Source organism: Zophobas morio, unplaced genomic scaffold (assembly GCF_036711695.1).
Source record: "Zophobas morio isolate AGI-343-1 ecotype UQ-CSIRO unplaced genomic scaffold, CSIRO_AGI_Zmor_V1 ptg000841l, whole genome shotgun sequence".
Lineage (NCBI taxonomy): Eukaryota > Metazoa > Arthropoda > Insecta > Coleoptera > Tenebrionidae > Zophobas > Zophobas morio.
In genome coordinates this window covers 118,070-139,663 of record NW_026972943.1, presented here as the reverse complement: position 1 = coordinate 139,663, position 21,594 = coordinate 118,070, and the positions used below count along the sequence as shown (strand labels likewise).

The following is a 21,594-nucleotide window of genomic DNA, read 5'->3' as shown; positions in this document are numbered from 1 at the left end:
GAAACTGTATTTTTGTCGATTTTTATTGAATTTGAACTATATTTCAACGTTTTTTGATGGTTCTGAGCCACCAAACACACTTAAAGCATGCAGAATCGACTCAGAATAGGAAAAGGAGACGTTTAGGTCAATTTTATGCATTCTGGCGTTCGTAGATACAAGAAAACTGTTAAAATTCTTCAGAAACGTCACTTTTGAACTGTTTTCTTGTAATTTTAAGCCACTCAGATACCCTACGGGCTCGGAAAGTGCAACGAAACCATCAAATTTTAGCTAGAAACTGTATTTTTGTCGATTTTTATTGAATTTGAACTATATTTCAACGTTTTTTGATGGTTCTGAGCCACCAAACACACTTAAAGCATGCAGAATCGACTCAGAATAGGAAAAGGAGACGTTTAGGTCAATTTTATGCATTCTGGCGTTCGTAGATACAAGAAAACTGTTAAAATTCTTCAGAAACGTCACTTTTGAAGTGTTTTCTTGTACTTTTAAGCCACTCAGATACCCTACGGGCTCGGAAAGTGCAACGAAACCATCAAATTTTAGCTAGAAACTGTATTTTTGTCGATTTTTATTGAATTTGAACTATATTTCAACGTTTTTTGATGGTTCTGAGCCACCAAACACACTTAAAGCATGCAGAATCGACTCAGAATAGGAAAAGGAGACGTTTAGGTCAATTTTATGCATTCTGGCGTTCGTAGATACAAGAAAACTGTTAAAATTCTTCAGAAACGTCACTTTTGAAATGTTTTCTTGTACTTTTAAGCCACTCAGATACCCTACGGGCTCGGAAAGTGCAATGAAACCATCAAATTTTAGCTAGAAACTGTATTTTTGTCGATTTTTATTGAATTTGAACTATATTTCAACGTTTTTTGATGGTTCTGAGCCACCAAACACACTTAAAGCATGCAGAATCGACTCAGAATAGGAAAAGGAGACGTTTAGGTCAATTTTATGCATTCTGGCGTTCGTAGATACAAGAAAACTGTTAAAATTCTTCAGAAACGTCACTTTTGAAGTGTTTTCTTGTACTTTTAAGCCACTCAGATACCCGACGGGCTCGGAAAGTGCAACGAAACCATCAAATTTTAGCTAGAAACTGTATTTTTTCGATTTTTATTGAATTTGAACTATATTTCAACGTTTTTTGATTGTTCTGAGCCACCAAACACACTTAAAGCATGCAGAATCGACTCAGAATAGGAAAAGGAGACGTTTAGGTCAATTTTATGCATTCTGGCGTTCGTAGATACAAGAAAACTGTTAAAATTCTTCAGAAACGTCACTTTTGAAGTGTTTTCTTGAACTTTTAAGCCACTCAGATACCCTACGGGCTCGGAAAGTGCAACGAAACCATCAAATTTTAGCTAGAAACTGTATTTTTGTTGATTTTTATTGAATTTGAACTATATTTCAACGTTTTTTGATGGTTCTGAGCCACCAAACACACTTAAAGCATGCAGAATCGACTCAGAATAGGAAAAGAAGACGTTTAGGTCAATTTTATGCATTCTGGCGTTCGTAGATACAAGAAAACTGTTAAAATTCTTCAGAAACGTCACTTTTGAAGTGTTTTCTTGTACTTTTAAGCCACTCAGATACCCTACGGGCTCGGAAAGTGCAACGAAACCATCAAATTTTAGCTAGAAACTGTATTTTTGTCGATTTTTATTGAATTTGAACTATATTTCAACGTTTTTTGATGGTTCTGAGCCACCAAACACACTTAAAGCATGCAGAATCGACTCAGAATAGGAAAAGGAGGCGTTTAGGTCAATTTTATGCATTCTGGCGTTCGTAGATACAAGAAAACTGTTAAAATTCTTCAGAAACGTCACTTTTGAAGTGTTTTCTTGTACTTTTAAGCCACTCAGATACCCTACGGGCTCGGAAAGTGCAACGAAACCATCAAATTTTAGCTAGAAACTGTATTTTTGTCGATTTTTATTGAATTTGAACTATATTTCAACGTTTTTTGATGGTTCTGAGCCACCAAACACACTTAAAGCATGCAGAATCGACTCAGAATAGGAAAAGGAGACGTTTAGGTCAAATTTATGCATTCTGGCGTTCGTAGATACAAGAAAACTGTTAAAATTCTTCAGAAACGTCACTTTTGAAGTGTTTTCTTGTACTTTTAAGCCACTCAGATACCCTACGGGCTCGGAAAGTGCAACGAAACCATAAAATTTTAGCTAGAAACTGTATTTTATGCATTCTGGCGTTCGTAGATACAAGAAAACTGTTAAAATTCTTCAGAAACGTCACTTTTGAAGTGTTTTCTTGTAGTTTTAAGCCACTCAGATACCCTACGGGCTCGGAAAGTGCAACGAAACCATCGAATTTTAGCTAGAAACTGTATTTTTGTCGATTTTTATTGAATTTGAACTATATTTCAACGTTTTTTGATGGTTCTGAGCCACCAAACACACTTAAAGCATGCAGAATCGACTCAGAATAGGAAAAGGAGACGTTTAGGTCAAATTTATGCATTCTGGCGTTCGTAGATACAAGAAAACTGTTAAAATTCTTCAGAAACGTCACTTTTGAAGTGTTTTCTTGTACTTTTAAGCCACTCAGATACCCTACGGGCTCGGAAAGTGCAACGAAACCATCAAATTTTAGCTAGAAACTGTATTTTTGTCGATTTTTATTGAATTTGAACTATATTTCAACGTTTTTTGATGGTTCTGAGCCACCAAACACACTTAAAGCATGCAGAATCGACTCAGAATAGGAAAAGGAGACGTTTAGGTCAATTTTATGCATTCTGGCGTTCGTAGATACAAGAAAACTGTTAAAATTCTTCAGAAACGTCACTTTTGAAGTGTTTTCTTGTACTTTTAAGCCACTCAGATACCCTGCGGGCTCGGAAAGTGCAACGAAACCATCAAATTTTAGCTAGAAACTGTATTTTTGTCGATTTTTATTGAATTTGAACTATATTTCAACGTTTTTTGATGGTTCTGAGCCACCAAACACACTTAAAGCATGCAGAATAGACTCAGAATAGGAAAAGGAGACGTTTAGGTCAATTTTATGCATTCTGGCGTTCGTAGATACAAGAAAACTGTTAAAATTCTTCAGAAACGTCACTTTTGAAGTGTTTTCTTGTACTTTTAAGCCACTCAGATACCCTACGGGCTCGGAAAGTGCAACGAAACCATCAAATTTTTGCTAGAAACTGTATTTTTGTCGATTTTTATTGAATTTGAACTATATTTCAACGTTTTTTGATGGTTCTGAGCCACCAAACACACTTAAAGCATGCAGAATCGACTCAGAATAGGAAAAGGAGACGTTTAGGTCAATTTTATGCATTCTGGCGTTCGTAGATACAAGAAAACTGTTAAAATTCTTCAGAAACGTCACTTTTGAAGTGTTTTCTTGTACTTTTAAGCCACTGAGAAACCCTACGGGCTCGGAAAGTGCAACGAAACCATCAAATTTTAGCTAGAAACTGTATTTTTGTCGATTTTTATTGAATTTGAACTATATTTCAACGTTTTTTGATGGTTCTGAGCCACCAAACACACTTAAAGCATGCAGAATCGACTCAGAATAGGAAAAGGAGACGTTTAGGTCAATTTTATGCATTCTGGCGTTCGTAGATACAAGAAAACTGTTAAAATTCTTCAGAAACGTCACTTTTGAAGTGTTTTCTTGTACTTTTAAGCCACTGAGAAACCCTACGGGCTCGGAAAGTGCAACGAAACCATCAAATTTTAGCTAGAAACTGTATTTTTGTCGATTTTTATTGAATTTGAACTATATTTCAACGTTTTTTGATGGTTCTGAGCCACCAAACACACTTAAAGCATGCAGAATCGACTCAGAATAGGAAAAGGAGACGTTTAGGTCAATTTTATGCATTCTGGCGTTCGTAGATACAAGAAAACTGTTAAAATTCTTCAGAAACGTCACTTTTGAAGTGTTTTCTTGTACTTTTAAGCCACTCAGATACCCTACGGGCTCGGAAAGTGCAACGAAACCATCAAATTTTAGCTAGAAACTGTATTTTTGTCGATTTTTATTGAATTTGAACTATATTTCAACGTTTTTTGATGGTTCTGAGCCACCAAACACACTTAAAGCATGCAGAATCGACTCAGAATAGGAAAAGGAGACGTTTAGGTCAATTTTATGCATTCTGGCGTTCGTAGATACAAGAAAACTGTTAAAATTCTTCAGAAACGTCACTTTTGAAGTGTTTTCTTGTACTTTTAAGCCACTCAGATACCCTACGGGCTCGGAAAGTGCAACGAAACCATCAAATTTTAGCTAGAAACTGTATTTTTGTCGATTTTTATTGAATTTGAACTATATTTCAACGTTTTTTGATGGTTCTGAGCCACCAAACACACTTAAAGCATGCAGAATCGACTCAGAATAGGAAAAGGAGACGTTTAGGTCAATTTTATGCATTCTGGCGTTCGTAGATACAAGAAAACTGTTAAAATTCTTCAGAAACGTCACTTTTGAAGTGTTTTCTTGTACTTTTAAGCCACTCAGATACCCTACGGGCTCGGAAAGTGCAACGAAACCATCAAATTTTAGCTAGAAACTGTATTTTTGTCGATTTTTATTGAATTTGAACTATATTTCAACGTTTTTCGATGGTTCTGAGCCACCAAACACACTTAAAGCATGCAGAATCGACTCAGAATAGGAAAAGGAGGCGTTTAGGTCAATTTTATGCATTCTGGCGTTCGTAGATACAAGAAAACTGTTAAAATTCTTCAGAAACGTCACTTTTGAAGTGTTTTCTTGTACTTTTAAGCCACTCAGATACCCTATGGGCTCGGAAAGTGCAACGAAACCATCAAATTTTAGCTAGAAACTGTATTTTTGTCGATTTTTATTGAATTTGAACTATATTTCAACGTTTTTTGGTGGTTCTGAGCCACCAAACACACTTAAAGCATGCAGAATCGACTCAGAATAGGAAAAGGAGACGTTTAGGTCAAATTTATGCATTCTGGCGTTCGTAGATACAAGAAAACTGTTAAAATTCTTCAGAAACGTCACTTTTGAAGTGTTTTCTTGTACTTTTAAGCCACTCAGATACCCTACGGGCTCGGAAAGTGCAACGAAACCATAAAATTTTAGCTAGAAACTGTATTTTTGTCGATTTTTATTGAATTTGAACTATATTTCAACGTTTTTTGATGGTTCTGAGCCACCAAACACACTTAAAGCATGCAGAATCGACTCAGAATAGGAAAAGGAGACGTTTAGGTCAATTTTATGCATTCTGGCGTTCGTAGATACAAGAAAACTGTTAAAATTCTTCAGAAACGTCACTTTTGAAGTGTTTTCTTGTACTTTTAAGCCACTCAGATACCCTACGGGCTCGGAAACTGCAACGAAACCATCAAATTTTAGCTAGAAACTGTATTTTTGTCGATTTTTATTGAATTTGAACTATATTTCAACGTTTTTTGATGGTTCTGAGCCACCAAACACACTTAAAGCATGCAGAATCGACTCAGAATAGGAAAAGGAGACGTTTAGGTCAATTTTATGCATTCTGGCGTTCGTAGATACAAGAAAACTGTTAAAATTCTTCAGAAACGTCACTTTTGAAGTGTTTTCTTGTACTTTTAAGCCACTCAGATACCCTACGGGCTCGGAAAGTGCAACGAAACCATCAAATTTTAGCTAGAAACTGTATTTTTGTCGATTTTTATTGAATTTGAACTATATTTCAACGTTTTTTGATGGTTCTGAGCCACCAAACACACTTAAAGCATGCAGAATCGACTCAGAATAGGAAAAGGAGACGTTTAGGTCAATTTTATGCATTCTGGCGTTCGTAGATACAAGAAAACTGTTAAAATTCTTCAGAAACGTCACTTTTGAAGTGTTTTCTTGTACTTTTAAGCCACTCAGATACCCTACGGGCTCGGAAAGTGCAACGAAACCATCAAATTTTAGCTAGAAACTGTATTTTTGTCGATTTTTATTGAATTTGAACTATATTTCAACGTTTTTTGATGGTTCTGAGCCACCAAACACACTTAAAGCATGCAGAATCGACTCAGAATAGGAAAAGGAGACGTTTAGGTCAATTTTATGCATTCTGGCGTTCGTAGATACAAGAAAACTGTTAAAATTCTTCAGAAACGTCACTTTTGAAGTGTTTTCTTGTACTTTTAAGCCACTCAGATACCCTATGGGCTCGGAAAGTGCAACGAAACCATCAAATTTTAGCTAGAAACTGTATTTTTGTCGATTTTTATTGAATTTGAACTATATTTCAACGTTTTTTGATGGTTCTGAGCCACCAAACACACTTAAAGCATGCAGAATCGACTCAGAATAGGAAAAGGAGACGTTTAGGTCAATTTTATGCATTCTGGCGTTCGTAGATACAAGAAAACTGTTAAAATTCTTCAGAAACGTCACTTTTGAAGTGTTTTCTTGTACTTTTAAGCCACTCAGATACCCTACGGGCTCGGAAAGTGCAACGAAACCATCAAATTTTAGCTAGAAACTGTATTTTTGTCGATTTTTATTGAATTTGAACTATATTTCAACGTTTTTTGATGGTTCTGAGCCACCAAACACACTTAAAGCATGCAGAATCGACTCAGAATAGGAAAAGGAGACGTTTAGGTCAATTTTATGCATTCTGGCGTTCGTAGATACAAGAAAACTGTTAAAATTCTTCAGAAACGTCACTTTTGAAGTGTTTTCTTGTACTTTTAAGCCACTCAGATACCCTATGGGCTCGGAAAGTGCAACGAAACCATCAAATTTTAGCTAGAAACTGTATTTTTGTCGATTTTTATTGAATTTGAACTATATTTCAACGTTTTTTGATGGTTCTGAGCCACCAAACACACTTAAAGCATGCAGAATCGACTCAGAATAGGAAAAGGAGACGTTTAGGTCAATTTTATGCATTCTGGCGTTCGTAGATACAAGAAAACTGTTAAAATTCTTCAGAAACGTCACTTTTGAAGTGTTTTCTTGTACTTTTAAGCCACTCAGATACCCTACGGGCTCGGAAAGTGCAACGAAACCATCAAATTTTAGCTAGAAACTGTATTTTTGTCGATTTTTATTGAATTTGAACTATATTTCAACGTTTTTTGATGGTTCTGAGCCACCAAACACACTTAAAGCATGCAGAATCGACTCAGAATAGGAAAAGGAGACGTTTAGGTCAATTTTATGCATTCTGGCGTTCGTAGATACAAGAAAACTGTTAAAATTCTTCAGAAACGTCACTTTTGAAGTGTTTTCTTGTACTTTTAAGCCACTCAGATACCCTGCGGGCTCGGAAAGTGCAACGAAACCGTCAAATTTTAGCTAGAAACTGTATTTTTGTCGATTTTTATTGAATTTGAACTATATTTCAACGTTTTTCGATGGTTCTGAGCCACCAAACACACTTAAAGCATGCAGAATCGACTCAGAATAGGAAAAGGAGACGTTTAGGTCAATTTTATGCATTCTGGCGTTCGTAGATACAAGAAAACTGTTAAAATTCTTCAGAAACGTCACTTTTGAAGTGTTTTCTTGTACTTTTAAGCCACTCAGATACCCTACGGGCTCGGAAAGTGCAACGAAACCATCAAATTTTAGCTAGAAACTGTATTTTTGTCGATTTTTATTGAATTTGAACTATATTTCAACGTTTTTTGATGGTTCTGAGCCACCAAACACACTTAAAGCATGCAGAATCGACTCAGAATAGGAAAAGGAGACGTTTAGGTCAATTTTATGCATTCTGGCGTTCGTAGATACAAGAAAACTGTTAAAATTCTTCAGAAACGTCACTTTTGAAGTGTTTTCTTGTACTTTTAAGCCACTCAGATACCCAACGGGCTCGGAAAGTGCAACGAAACAACCAAATTTTAGCTAGAAACTGTATTTTTGTCGATTTTTATTGAATTTGAACTATATTTCAACGTTTTTTGATGGTTCTGAGCCACCAAACACACTTAAAGCATGCAGAATCGACTCAGAATAGGAAAAGGAGACGTTTAGGTCAATTTTATGCATTCTGGCGTTCGTAGATACAAGAAAACTGTTAAAATTCTTCAGAAACGTCACTTTTGAAGTGTTTTCTTGTACTTTTAAGCCACTCAGATACCCTACGGGCTCGGAAAGTGCAACGAAACCATCAAATTTTAGCTAGAAACTGTATTTTTGTCGATTTTTATTGAATTTGAACTATATTTCAACGTTTTTTGATGGTTCTGAGCCACCAAACACACTTAAAGCATGCAGAATCGACTCAGAATAGGAAAAGGAGACGTTTAGGTCAATTTTATGCATTCTGGCGTTCGTAGATACAAGAAAACTGTTAAAATTCTTCAGAAACGTCACTTTTGAAGTGTTTTCTTGTACTTTTAAGCCACTCAGATACCCTACGGGCTCGGAAAGTGCAACGAAACCATCAAATTTTAGCTAGAAACTGTATTTTTGTCGATTTTTATTGAATTTGAACTATATTTCAACGTTTTTTGATGGTTCTGAGCCACCAAACACACTTAAAGCATGCAGAATCGACTCAGAATAGGAAAAGGAGACGTTTAGGTCAATTTTATGCATTCTGGCGTTCGTAGATACAAGAAAACTGTTAAAATTCTTCAGAAACGTCACTTTTGAAGTGTTTTCTTGTACTTTTAAGCCACTCAGATACCCTATGGGCTCGGAAAGTGCAACGAAACCATCAAATTTTAGCTAGAAACTGTATTTTTGTCGATTTTTATTGAATTTGAACTATATTTCAACGTTTTTTGATGGTTCTGAGCCACCAAACACACTTAAAGCATGCAGAATCGACTCAGAATAGGAAAAGGAGACGTTTAGGTCAATTTTATGCATTCTGGCGTTCGTAGATACAAGAAAACTGTTAAAATTCTTCAGAAACGTCACTTTTGAAGTGTTTTCTTGTACTTTTAAGCCACTCAGATACCCTACGGGCTCGGAAAGTGCAACGAAACCATCAAATTTTAGCTAGAAACTGTATTTTTGTCGATTTTTATTGAATTTGAACTATATTTCAACGTTTTTTAATGGTTCTGAGCCACCAAACACACTTAAAGCATGCAGAATCGACTCAGAATAGGAAAAGGAGACGTTTAGGTCAATTTTATGCATTCTGGCGTTCGTAGATACAAGAAAACTGTTAAAATTCTTCAGAAACGTCACTTTTGAAGTGTTTTCTTGTACTTTTAAGCCACTCAGATACCCTGTGGGCTCGGAAAGTGCAACGAAACCATCAAATTTTAGCTAGAAACTGTATTTTTGTCGATTTTTATTGAATTTGAACTATATTTCAACGTTTTTTGATGGTTCTGAGCCACCAAACACACTTAAAGCATGCAGAATCGACTCAGAATAGGAAAAGGAGACGTTTAGGTCAATTTTATGCATTCTGGCGTTCGTAGATACAAGAAAACTGTTAAAATTCTTCAGAAACGTCACTTTTGAAGTGTTTTCTTGTACTTTTAAGCCACTCAGATACCCTACGGGCTCGGAAAGTGCAACGAAACCATCAAATTTTAGCTAGAAACTGTATTTTTGTCGATTTTTATTGAATTTGAACTATATTTCAACGTTTTTTGATGGTTCTGAGCCACCAAACACACTTAAAGCATGCAGAATCGACTCAGAATAGGAAAAGGAGACGTTTAGGTCAATTTTATGCATTCTGGCGTTCGTAGATACAAGAAAACTGTTAAAATTCTTCAGAAACGTCACTTTTGAAGTGTTTTCTTGTACTTTTAAGCCACTCAGATACCCTGCGGGCTCGGAAAGTGCAACGAAACCGTCAAATTTTAGCTAGAAACTGTATTTTTGTCGATTTTTATTGAATTTGAACTATATTTCAACGTTTTTCGATGGTTCTGAGCCACCAAACACACTTAAAGCATGCAGAATCGACTCAGAATAGGAAAAGGAGACGTTTAGGTCAATTTTATGCATTCTGGCGTTCGTAGATACAAGAAAACTGTTAAAATTCTTCAGAAACGTCACTTTTGAAGTGTTTTCTTGTACTTTTAAGCCACTCAGATACCCTACGGGCTCGGAAAGTGCAACGAAACCATCAAATTTTAGCTAGAAACTGTATTTTTGTCGATTTTTATTGAATTTGAACTATATTTCAACGTTTTTTGATGGTTCTGAGCCACCAAACACACTTAAAGCATGCAGAATCGACTCAGAATAGGAAAAGGAGACGTTTAGGTCAATTTTATGCATTCTGGCGTTCGTAGATACAAGAAAACTGTTAAAATTCTTCAGAAACGTCACTTTTGAAGTGTTTTCTTGTACTTCTAAGCCACTCAGATACCCTACGGGCTCGGAAAGTGCAACGAAACCATCAAATTTTAGCTAGAAACTGTATTTTTGTCGATTTTTATTGAATTTGAACTATATTTCAACGTTTTTTGATGGTTCTGAGCCACCAAACACACTTAAAGCATGCAGAATCGACTCAGAATAGGAAAAGGAGACGTTTAGGTCAATTTTATGCATTCTGGCGTTCGTAGATACAAGAAAACTGTTAAAATTCTTCAGAAACGCCACTTTTGAAGTGTTTTCTTGTACTTTTAAGCCACTCAGATACCCTACGGGGTCGGAAAGTGCAACGAAACCATCAAATTTTAGCTAGAAACTGTATTTTTGTCGATTTTTATTGAATTTGAACTATATTTCAACGTTTTTTGATGGTTCTGAGCCACCAAACACACTCAAAGCATGCAGAATCGACTCAGAATAGGAAAAGGAGACGTTTAGGTCAATTTTATGCATTCTGGCGTTCGTAGATACAAGAAAACTGTTAAAATTCTTCAGAAACGTCACTTTTGAAGTGTTTTCTTGTACTTTTAAGCCACTCAGATACCCAACGGGCTCGGAAAGTGCAACGAAACCATCAAATTTTAGCTAGAAACTGTATTTTTGTCGATTTTTAGTGAATTTGAACTATGATTTCAACGTTTTTTGATGGTTCTGAGCCACCAAACACACTTAAAGCATGCAGAATCGACTCAGAATAGGAAAAGGAGACGTTTAGGTAAATTTTATGCATTCTGGCGTTCGTAGATACAAGAAAACTGTTAAAATTCTTCAGAAACGTCACTTTTGAAGTGTTTTCTTGTACTTTTAAGCCACTCAGATACCCTACGGGCTCGGAAAGTGCAACGAAACCATCAAATTTTAGATAGAAACTGTATTTTTGTCGATTTTTATTGAATTTGAACTATATTTCAACGTTTTTTGATGGTTCTGAGCCACCAAACACACTTAAAGCATGCAGAATCGACTCAGAATAGGAAAAGGAGACGTTTAGGTCAATTTTATGCATTCTGGCGTTCGTAGATACAAGAAAACTGTTAAAATTCTTCAGAAACGTCACTTTTGAAGTGTTTTCTTGTACTTTTAAGCCACTCAGATACCCTACGGGCTCGGAAAGTGCAACGAAACCATCAAATTTTAGCTAGAAACTGTATTTTTGTCGATTTTTATTGAATTTGAACTATATTTCAACGTTTTTTGATGGTTCTGAGCCACCAAACACACTTAAAGCATGCAGAATCGACTCAGAATAGGAAAAGGAGACGTTTAGGTCAATTTTATGCGTTCTGGCGTTCCTAGATACAAGAAAACTGTTAAAATTCTTCAGAAACGTCACTTTTCAAGTGTTTTCTTGTACTTTTAAGCCACTCAGATACCCTACGGGCTCGGAAAGTGCAACGAAACCATCAAATTTTAGCTAGAAACTGTATTTTTGTCGATTTTTATTGAATTTGAACTATATTTCAACGTTTTTTGATGGTTCTGAGCCACCAAACACACTTAAAGCATGCAGAATCGACTCAGAATAGGAAAAGGAGACGTTTAGTTCAATTTTATGCATTCTGGCGTTCGTAGATACAAGAAAACTGTTAAAATTCTTCAGAAACGTCACTTTTGAAGTGTTTTCTTGTACTTTTAAGCCACTCAGATACCCTACGGGCTCGGAAAGTGCAACGAAACCATCAAATTTTAGCTAGAAACTGTATTTTTGTCGATTTTTATTGAATTTGAACTATATTTCAACGTTTTTTGATGGTTCTGAGCCACCAAACACACTTAAAGCATGCAGAATCGACTCAGAATAGGAAAAGGAGACGTTTAGGTCAATTTTATGCATTCTGGCGTTCGTAGATACAAGAAAACTGTTAAAATTCTTCAGAAACGTCACTTTTGAAGTGTTTTCTTGTACTTTTAAGCCACTCAGATACCCTACGGGCTCGGAAAGTGCAACGAAACCATCAAATTTTAGCTAGAAACTGTATTTTTGTCGATTTATATTGAATTTGAACTATATTTCAACGTTTTTTGATGGTTCTGAGCCACCAAAAGTAGTTATATAGTGGGGCTGCTGGCTCAGGTCAAATGAGGTCAACCCGAGCTAGGAGCCCCACAACTTTTGATCGAGCGGTCATTGATCTTTTTGGTCGACAACTGACCTGGGCGTTCATTGACTCTTTGTGGCTGCAGGTGGCTGACATGTGCGTTGACCTTGCTTTTGCTCGGTTAAGCTGACGCAGCGATCCCCTTCCTATCTCGAGCAGGCTCGAGTAATACCCCACCATCTCTTTTGCGGTTATATAAACGTCGATTTACTTGTCAGTGATTTATTTAGTATTGTGCCTTCAATTGTTGAACAGATTGTAAATTTAAAATGTCGTCTTTTATTTCTGGTTTGAATAAAGAATCACAATTACAAGCTTTTGTGAGTGCAAAAACTTTAGAAGAAAACAAAAAGTTTTTAATTAAAAGTTTTAGTAAAAATCCTACAAAATACGGGGACAAAATATTTGTGCAACTGGAAGATTGCAGGACAATACTACCCGAGCGCTTTACTGAAAAATTCGACGATTCAGTAATCGACGATCTGAACAGAAAAATTGCCAACGGCTGGAAGTTGCATTTCGTCAACAAAGGACCGATCGGTCAAACAGTCAATATAGAATTCATTGAAGGATGAAGATAATGAAAAATAAGAAATATAATCTAAATATCGTTAAAACTTTGCATCGGAGATTAGATTTACATTTGGAACGTATTCGTTCCATAAAAGAAGCAATTAAGTTGTATGAAATAAGAAAAGGACTTAATAATCTTAAGCTGTAGAATTAATGATTTTAATAAATTATAATTAATCACTTACTGTGTTTTATTTCACCATCCTCGTACAAAATATTATTTTATGGTGAATCGTCATGAATAAAAGACGTGTGTGCTTCGATAATATACCTGTTATTTTCTTAATAAATGATAAAGAAAACCGAATTAATACTTGGTTATATGATGTTAGAAGATTTCAAATGAATGTGGAACGTTTCGAAATACAAATAAAACCTTTAATCGAAAAAATGATGGAGAAGAAGCGAAAATTTAGAGAAACAATCGAAAAGTTAGATTCACAATTGAAAATTATTCAACAAAGAAAATCAGTTAAATAACTTCTTCGAAAATTGGAATAATTCAAATTATATTATTATATTGTAATAAATATTGTTTATTTCGTTTGGTGTGTTATTTTCACCAGTCCCATATAAAATTATTTAATTGCGATTAACCGTCACGAATAAAAGCCGTGTTTCTTCCGACAAAATTCCGTTTATTTTCGTAACAAATAAATGGTCACTTAGGTTATTCATAACAGACAAAAAAATTATTTGTTTTGGGTGAAAATAGGCCCAGACTACATAAACTTTTACCCAAACGACAAATAATAAACCGAACCACGCCCGTAATAATTTAAAATAAAATTTCAGCTGTCCGAAGCAAGTTTCTGTTGATTTAAGCTTATTTGCACTCGGAATCTTGTACATTACAAATAATTACGGATAAATCTAACGTAAAAATAATGATGCGAAACACGTCCGTAATTATTAGAATAAAATATCAAATGTCGGAAGGCGAGAGTGTGTTGTTTAAAATTAAAAAATGTCACTTACATCGTCGAAAACAGACAGTAAAATTATCCGTTCTTTCTCGAAAACATGCATACACACACATATCACAAAAACCACCATTTAGTGTCCACAACAAAGCAAGAAAACCACTTATTTTCCGATATAATTACGAATATTTTCACCTTAAGATTTGTAAACCGAAACGCGTCGTCGTCCGTCATTATAACAATATTCTTTCGCATCAGCAGATTCCTTCGGAACCACACGTTATTTTCTCATTAGACAGGGACGTATTCGGAAATATTTAAAAATAAGGAATTATCGCTTCAGGGTGCCATACAGCAGAAAGTTTGTTCACAAAAAAAGAAAAACGCATCTCTATAAACTAATGACACAATTTGTGTAAAAATAAATGAGGGTAAGGGGTGTAATAATTGTTTAAATATAAAAAAAATGTTTAACTCGAAAACGGTAAGAGATAGGAGGTTCGTGCAAAGAACAAAAAAGTTTCTAAAATACGAAACACATGCACCTGTCTTGACGGTTTTTAGTTTGAGTTTAGCATTTCGGAGAAAAGGGCAAAAGTTTGTGGTGACCAAACGGAATTAGTTAAAAATTTGTTTTTTGTGTCAAATTATTTTCGGATGAATAATCGATAGGTCCATATAATTAAATATGTGAAAATTTGAGTTTGGGGCGCAACAATTTTTGTCAAAAAAGGTTGTCAAAATTCGAAAAAAAGTTTTCCTTGAGCAGTAGGAAAGTAAATTAGAAGTTTTGGTGAAAAAAAAAATTTAAAAAATTCAAAGAATCCAAAGAAAAATTAAAACAAAAAAAATCTCAAAAAAAAAATCCAAATTTAGAAAAGTTTGTTTTTTCACAAAAACAAATGCATATTCATGAAGTACTATCTAATCGTGTGTAAAAATGATCATGACTCATAGGTGTATCTACCGTTTAAATAGAAAAAATTTTTGTTACTCGAAAATGGTAAGAGATAGGAGGTTCGTGTATAGGGCAGAAAAGATTGACAAAAACAAATAATATCGACAGCCGTCAACGGTTTTTCGCTAACTTTTGATATGACTGTGAAAAGGGCAAAAGTTTGTGGCGCCCAAACGGTAAAACTTAAAAAATAGATTTTTGTACCAAAATATTTCCGAATGAACGGTCTATAGGTCTACGTAGCAAAAAAAGTATTTTCATCTACCGTTTAGTAGTAATAACGAAAAAACCTTATAGCTCCTAAGGGGTAAGAGGTAGCATGTCGGTACAAGGGAACGGAAAAAAGCTAAAAAAATTAAGACACACGTTGAGCAAAAAAAATTTCGAAAAAAGTTGAAATTGAGGGAGAAAAGGGCAAAAGTTTCTAGTGCCCAAACGGTAAGAGATACGGTATCGGTTGTATACATCAAAACCTTCTTATGGAACGAACGGATAAGTTTGCTCAAAAAAATCGATTCTGTCCACGTCAACCTTGATACAGGAGCCATTTTTAGTTTTTTCAAGGTCGCTACGTAAAAATTTTTTCAGGTCGAAAAAAAGACCATCGAAAAAGGATTCGAATAAGCCCAACATGCAACACTTAAAAAAAAAAAAAAAAAAAAAAAAAGCGAAATAGGTTATTGTCTTTATATTTATTGTCACATGACTACTACCATCACAACTAAGTACACTAAGACATTAAAGAAAAAATTTCAAGTTTCAAAAACCAACAAAAAAACATCAAAAACCATCAAAAAGCACTATTAAAAAAAGAGATATATGTATATATTTGCTGCTTCCACTACTTCTATCACTACAACAATTTGCTACCACTACAACACTAAACACCACTATATATACTATACCCTATACACTATACACTATACACTATATACACTATTCACTGTACAAAATTAATCCTATTTAATAAGTTTTTTACTTCTTCAGCACTGCTTTCACAATTTTTCAAGTTTTTGTTGAGATCATACAGTTCTTTTTTGGCTTCCGCAAGAAGTCTTTGATAATCACACACTTTTTTCTCATATTGTTTGACGTTTTTTTCACACCTCGTCTTTTTTTTAAGGAGGTCGAACCTTTTCTTTTTATGGGTTCGTTCGGCCTCCCGACACTTCGAACGGAAAGACGCCAGAAGTTCCGGTGCCGTGGATGGCGACTGGAACTCATCCTCGCTATCCACAGTTCGAGGTGTCGGGGGTGGTGTCCGGCGGATCGGTTGCTGTTCCTCCTCTTCCTGCTGTTGCTGCTGCTGGTGCACTGATGAGGAGCGTACATCAGCATCAGGAACAGGAAAAGTTGCATTCGTCTCTTGTTGTTGCTGTTGCTGTTGCTCCTCAGGGGTTGCCTGCATGTTCTCACACAACGCCCTCAATAACTTCATGTTCTTTCCACCATTTTCCTCTTCGCCATCGAACATAGATGGCGTCAAGTCGATATCGAGAGGAGACGGCTGCTGGTAGGAACATGAGGGCTGTGGAGAACTGGGCTCTGGAGATCTTAATCGACTCATCTCCTCCTCCGAGAGCTCAGAGATAAGTCTCATAGGGGGTGGTGGTGATGATGGACGGCAATTATTATTATTGGGTGGCTACAAAATATATAAACATTACTTAGTTATTATTAAAAAGAGAAAAAGCAATAGCAATAATAATGCAAATATATAATAGATAAAAATAAAAAAAAAACCTACCTGAATGACGATATTTTCCAGAATATTAATTTTTGGTTTTTTTAAACTCAGGGAAAATTTCATTTTTATTGCAGGGACACTGTACACACACACACAGAGAGAGAGAATAAAAATAACTAATGACAATTATAAGTAACTACTCTAAATATATAGGAAAAATAATGCAGAATATACAAAAAAATAAACAATGTAGAGGGGTTAAATGCCGAATCAGCAGTTTTTCATGTCCATATATGGACATTTTAAAGATTGATCCAAATCAGAGAAATGCAATTCAGCAATTTTTGAAGACGTGCTTTTCTCGGAAATTAAGAGTTCAAGGTTATGAAAAAACCTATTTCTGTGAGAAATTCAATTCGGCAATTCCATAAACACGTGCTCTTCACGGAACTTAAGAGTTCAAGGTCATGAAAAAACTATTTCCGTGAGAACTGCAATTCAGCAATCCAAGCCTCACTGTGATGAAGCACATGTATATAAGACGTATTGGTGTTCTATAAATTTATCAGTTCAGTTCACACATCAGATATGTTTCCACTGAAAGAGAGTCTTTTGGTTTCTCGCGATCTTGATATAGATTCATTGAATGAAGAGAAACGTTGTATCATTCAAGCAATCGAAAGTTTGTTACGACAAAAATTTCCATTGTGCAGAAAATTCATGGCTGGTGGATGTGCCGCATTTCTATTGAACCGAACCTCTTCATATACGGACATTGATATTTATATAGAAAAAAATGAAAATATAGAAGAATGGGCTAAGGATAACTGCCAAGCTAACCGAATCTCTATTTACGTTTATCAATCCAAATGGCCTTGCTGTTATTTGAATTTTGAAGGTTTTCTATTTAACCTTATTTTTATTGAACCTCGTCCTCAAATTTCCTTGGAAGCCAGAATACTAAGAATTCTCAAATCTTTCGATTTAACGATATGCAAAGTGGCAATGTATTTTTCAAGTGGAGTAAATCCAGTACTTGTTGAATGGAAATTAACAGATGTGAATTTCGACAATGTTGAAAAAAAAGATCGCATCACCAAATATAAGAAAAGAATTGCGAAAAAGGAAGTACGATTTGAACCAAACAATTTAGCTATGTCAGCATATACTGTAGTGGTAGATCACGATGATTCCTGTGTTGCTGCTAATAATTTGAAAAATATTAAATAATTTATTGTTGTGTTAAATCGTAGTGCTGATGCTGTTAGAAAAAAAAAAATTATAGAATATATGTGAAATAAAACTAATAAATGTAAATAATTGTTTTATTGAATCCGTACATTCATACATTTTCAAACATTTGTTGGATTATTGGGTTTGCTACAATGAGTGAAACATATTAACACTAAATAAAGTAACACACAAAATATAATTACAAAAATAATTGCTCCTGCAGAAGTAAATATCCAGATCCAGGGTTTTGCCAAACAATATTGTGTAGCATTTTCACCGCTAGAACTTTTGTATCCACTATAATCGTTAATAGTGGTGATATTTGGTGACTTGCATCGGCTTCTGTTTTTGAAGACAAATTCTAGTTGATACTGCAGTTGGCTGGAAACGGATACATTTTTTGAATAAAACATAACTAACTGATCATGTCCATCTTTAATTTCTATCATTTTTCTACAAGTACATTCTTTATTTCTAACCAGAGTTTGTAAATGTACATCTGTAACATTGCTATCAGTGAATAAATACAAATCTTTCTGTATTAAAATGGTCGATAAAATAAGTGTGCAGTTTAAGCCTAACATTGTTTGGATAGAATAAGTACTTTGTTGTTGCGAAGTAACCTATATATGTATTCAACAGCACCACCACCACCACCACCACAATTAGCACTAACGGCTCGCCAAATCCCAGCATGCTACTATTACGGTCATTATCGAGAATATGAGAAAAAGTGAAGCAGACCACACATGATCGTTTCTTAAACAAAAATCAAAGATTTCCTTTGAATTGTTACTACTGTTAATATTTTCGATTATTAACCATTGAGAAAATTGTCGATTCCCTTGTTCTGTTTTTATCTTGTAAGCCAAATAATTTTGCGTTGTGATATTTTTCACATAGAAGAGATGATAACTGGTTTCGATTATATTGATCGGAGTCATTTTTTCCCAACATTCCTTTTCATACGTCTGAATATACAGAAGAGTTATGTTTGGCGTGGTATAGATATATAAGTTGTTTTCAACAAGCGCACTTAATAGTACCATCACGTTGATAGGCAGAAACATTTTAGACTAGTTATGTTCTTGTATACACACACTCGAATAGCAAGCTTGTAGAGGTGGTAAGTCATGGTAGGGTGGTAGCGATAAACGGACCGAAACAAATTACTATAATTATTTTATTATTTTCTTCTAAAAACTGACTTATAATTATTGATTGCCGTTCTGTCCAGAAGCAGCTCCCTACTCATGGAGGGGACGTACGTTTGACTAATTTCATTATCCCAGTTGTCTGGGCATTCTATTATTGGCGGTGGTGGTGGTGCTCGTGGTGGTGGTGATGGTGGCGTATGGGATGCTCTGGAAGCAGCCTCACGAAGACATCTCTCCCGCTCCCAGGCCTCACGATGACAATTAAAAATATGGCGCTTCAATCGGCTCTCAAGAAGCCTATGGCTTCTGTCAAACGGGCATATGACAAATTGCTCTAAATAAAAGAAAAAGAAAAAACAATTAGGATTTTTATTTAATAGTAATAAAGACAAGCTTACCCATTTTGTTGTTTATATATATTTTTCTTAAGTGTTGAGGACTGACTGTGATCTTCAATTTGTTGAGGACTGTTATAACTCTTGCGGGTGATCTCCCATTTATACACATTATCAATCCCCACTCTTGCTATTTTCCTCCACTTTTACTACAGATTACATTTTCTTAATTACGCTGAAGTTGATAATTTAGTTGTTTTTCTGAGCTTGCAAAAATACGCGTCTCATTTTTCGCTGATTTTTTTTAAATTTGTTGAGTTGTGAGTTACAATCGGAAATTTCGTTCACATATAAATAAGAAGGTATTCCACAGAAAAATAAAGAAAAATAATAGTGCTCTTCTTTCTACTGTGATAAACAAGTTCGACAGCAAAAAAAAAAAAAAGAAATGCATCCGCAGGAAACAGTGACGGCTATATGTAAAGGCTCGCTTAAGCTAATTCATGAATATATTAGTAAAATCAAAACAATCGAAGAAATTAAAAATTTTTTAGTATATATAAATACCAGCATTAGAATAATTAGAAAAGCACTTAGATGTAAAATACATCGAGAAAATATTTTAGAAAATGCTAATTCCTTAGAAACAAGTCTAGCTTATTTAAAATTTTACCGCTTCAAGCTTTTAAATAAAAAAAAACAATTGTCTCTAAAAATTGGAGAAGGTTATTTTAAAAGAGACAAATTTAAACCTACGGCAAACGTAACCTGGCAAGACATAGAATCTTGTTTTGAACAAAGAATTCGTACAGGATTTATAATTAATCATCACATTAAAGATCCTCTTCAGTTTTTTCGACAATCTTTTAAATGTTTTATGTTTAGAATTAGAAAAGAGCTAAAAAACACGATGCTAAAAGTAAATGTAATTTTTTCGGCAAATTTTATTAAACCGCACTCTGGTGAAACAGACGTTAAAACATTCTCCACAAAAAATCAGCACATTGATGCATATACAGATTTAAAGCAATGGTACGAAGAGAACGTTGTTGATAAGATAATGAAGAAATTAGAAGAATTTGCGGAAAAGGACTCCGGTTGGGCGTTGTATGAGATTTTAGGATTGAAAATTAACATAAATAAATATGATCCAATCAAATTTGGTTACTCAACTTTCGTGTCCACACCAGCTTGCATTAAAAAAAAACATGCAATAATTAATGTTCAAAATGATGATGAATATTGTTTTCTATGGGCAATAGTTTCAGCTTTATTCCCTACCGATAAAAATTCACATCGAAAATCGTCGTATCCACACTTCAAAAATGTGTTGAAATATGATAATTTAGACTTTCCAATCACAATTAAAGACATTAAAAAATTTGAAGAACTCAACAATCTTGCAATTAATTTGTACTGCATCGAGGAGAAAAAAGTTTTACCTTGTCGTTTAAGCACAAGGTTTTTAAATTCTAATAAAGTAATTAATTTGCTTATGCTACCTGCTGAAACACAAATACAAAATACAAAAAACGACAATGATCACTTTGAAGATCGTCAATTGCTCTATCATTTCGTATGGATCAAAAATTTGTCAGCTCTTTTAGCTAAGCAACTTTCCCTCCATAAATGTAAATTTTATATATGCGAAAGATGTTTAAATCATTTCACTACAGAGGAGTTACTCCAAAAACATAAAACTACATGTCAGAGTATTAATAAATATTCCATAAGATTGCCATCAGAAAACGAAAATTATTTGTATTTTCAAAATTATAGATATCAAGAGAAAGTACCTTTTACTATATACGCAGATCTCGAGAGTATTCTTCTTGATTATTCAAAAGACCACATGTCCACTACTTGTAAAACCAATCCTTATCAAAAACATGTTGCATACAGTGTTGCATACTATTTTCACTGTTCATATGATAATTCTCTTTCCAGATTTCGTTTGTATCGAGGTAAAGATTGCATCCAATGGTTTGTTCAAGAGTTAAATCAATTGTCTCATTTTTGTAACAACAAATTTCAAAACATTATATCTATGGAAAAATTAACTACACAAGAACGTGAGCAGTTTGAATCCTCACAAATATGTCATATATGTAAAAAAACATTTTCAGAAAATAACGTTAAAGTGCGCGATCATAATCACTTAACTGGAATGTATAGGGGCGCTGCACATCAGAATTGTAATTTAAATTATAAAGATATTTGTGTTATACCTGTGGTGTTTCATAATATGAGTGGATATGACGCACATTTTTTTATTAAAGAACTTTCAAATTCAATAAAAG

The 21,594-nt window shown here is 34.6% G+C and overlaps 1 protein-coding gene across 1 annotated transcript; it reads right to left on the bottom strand.

Moving 5' to 3' along the window:
- Window positions 1–18,971: 18,971 nt before the first annotated feature.
- Window positions 18,972–19,573, bottom strand: LOC135122044 (uncharacterized). Its single transcript, XM_064046299.1, has 2 exons — window positions 19,358–19,573; window positions 18,972–19,293 (listed from the first exon to the last, which is right to left on the bottom strand). The coding sequence occupies exons 1-2, from the start codon at window positions 19,464–19,466 to the stop codon at window positions 18,989–18,991; spliced, it is 414 nt and encodes a 137-aa protein (XP_063902369.1). The 5' UTR covers window positions 19,467–19,573; the 3' UTR covers window positions 18,972–18,988.
- Window positions 19,574–21,594: the final 2,021 nt, after the last annotated feature.

What these genes read in the sequence shown, in the direction of transcription:
- LOC135122044 (XM_064046299.1), bottom strand. Translation starts at nt 19,466, where the DNA reads ATGTGTATAAATGGGAGATCACCCGCAAGAGTTATAACAGTCCTCAAC. An exon ending in ATATATAAACAACAAAATGG is followed by an intron (nt 19,294 to 19,357) that starts GTAAGCTTGTCT and finishes TCTTTTATTTAG; the next exon opens with AGCAATTTGTCATATGCCCG.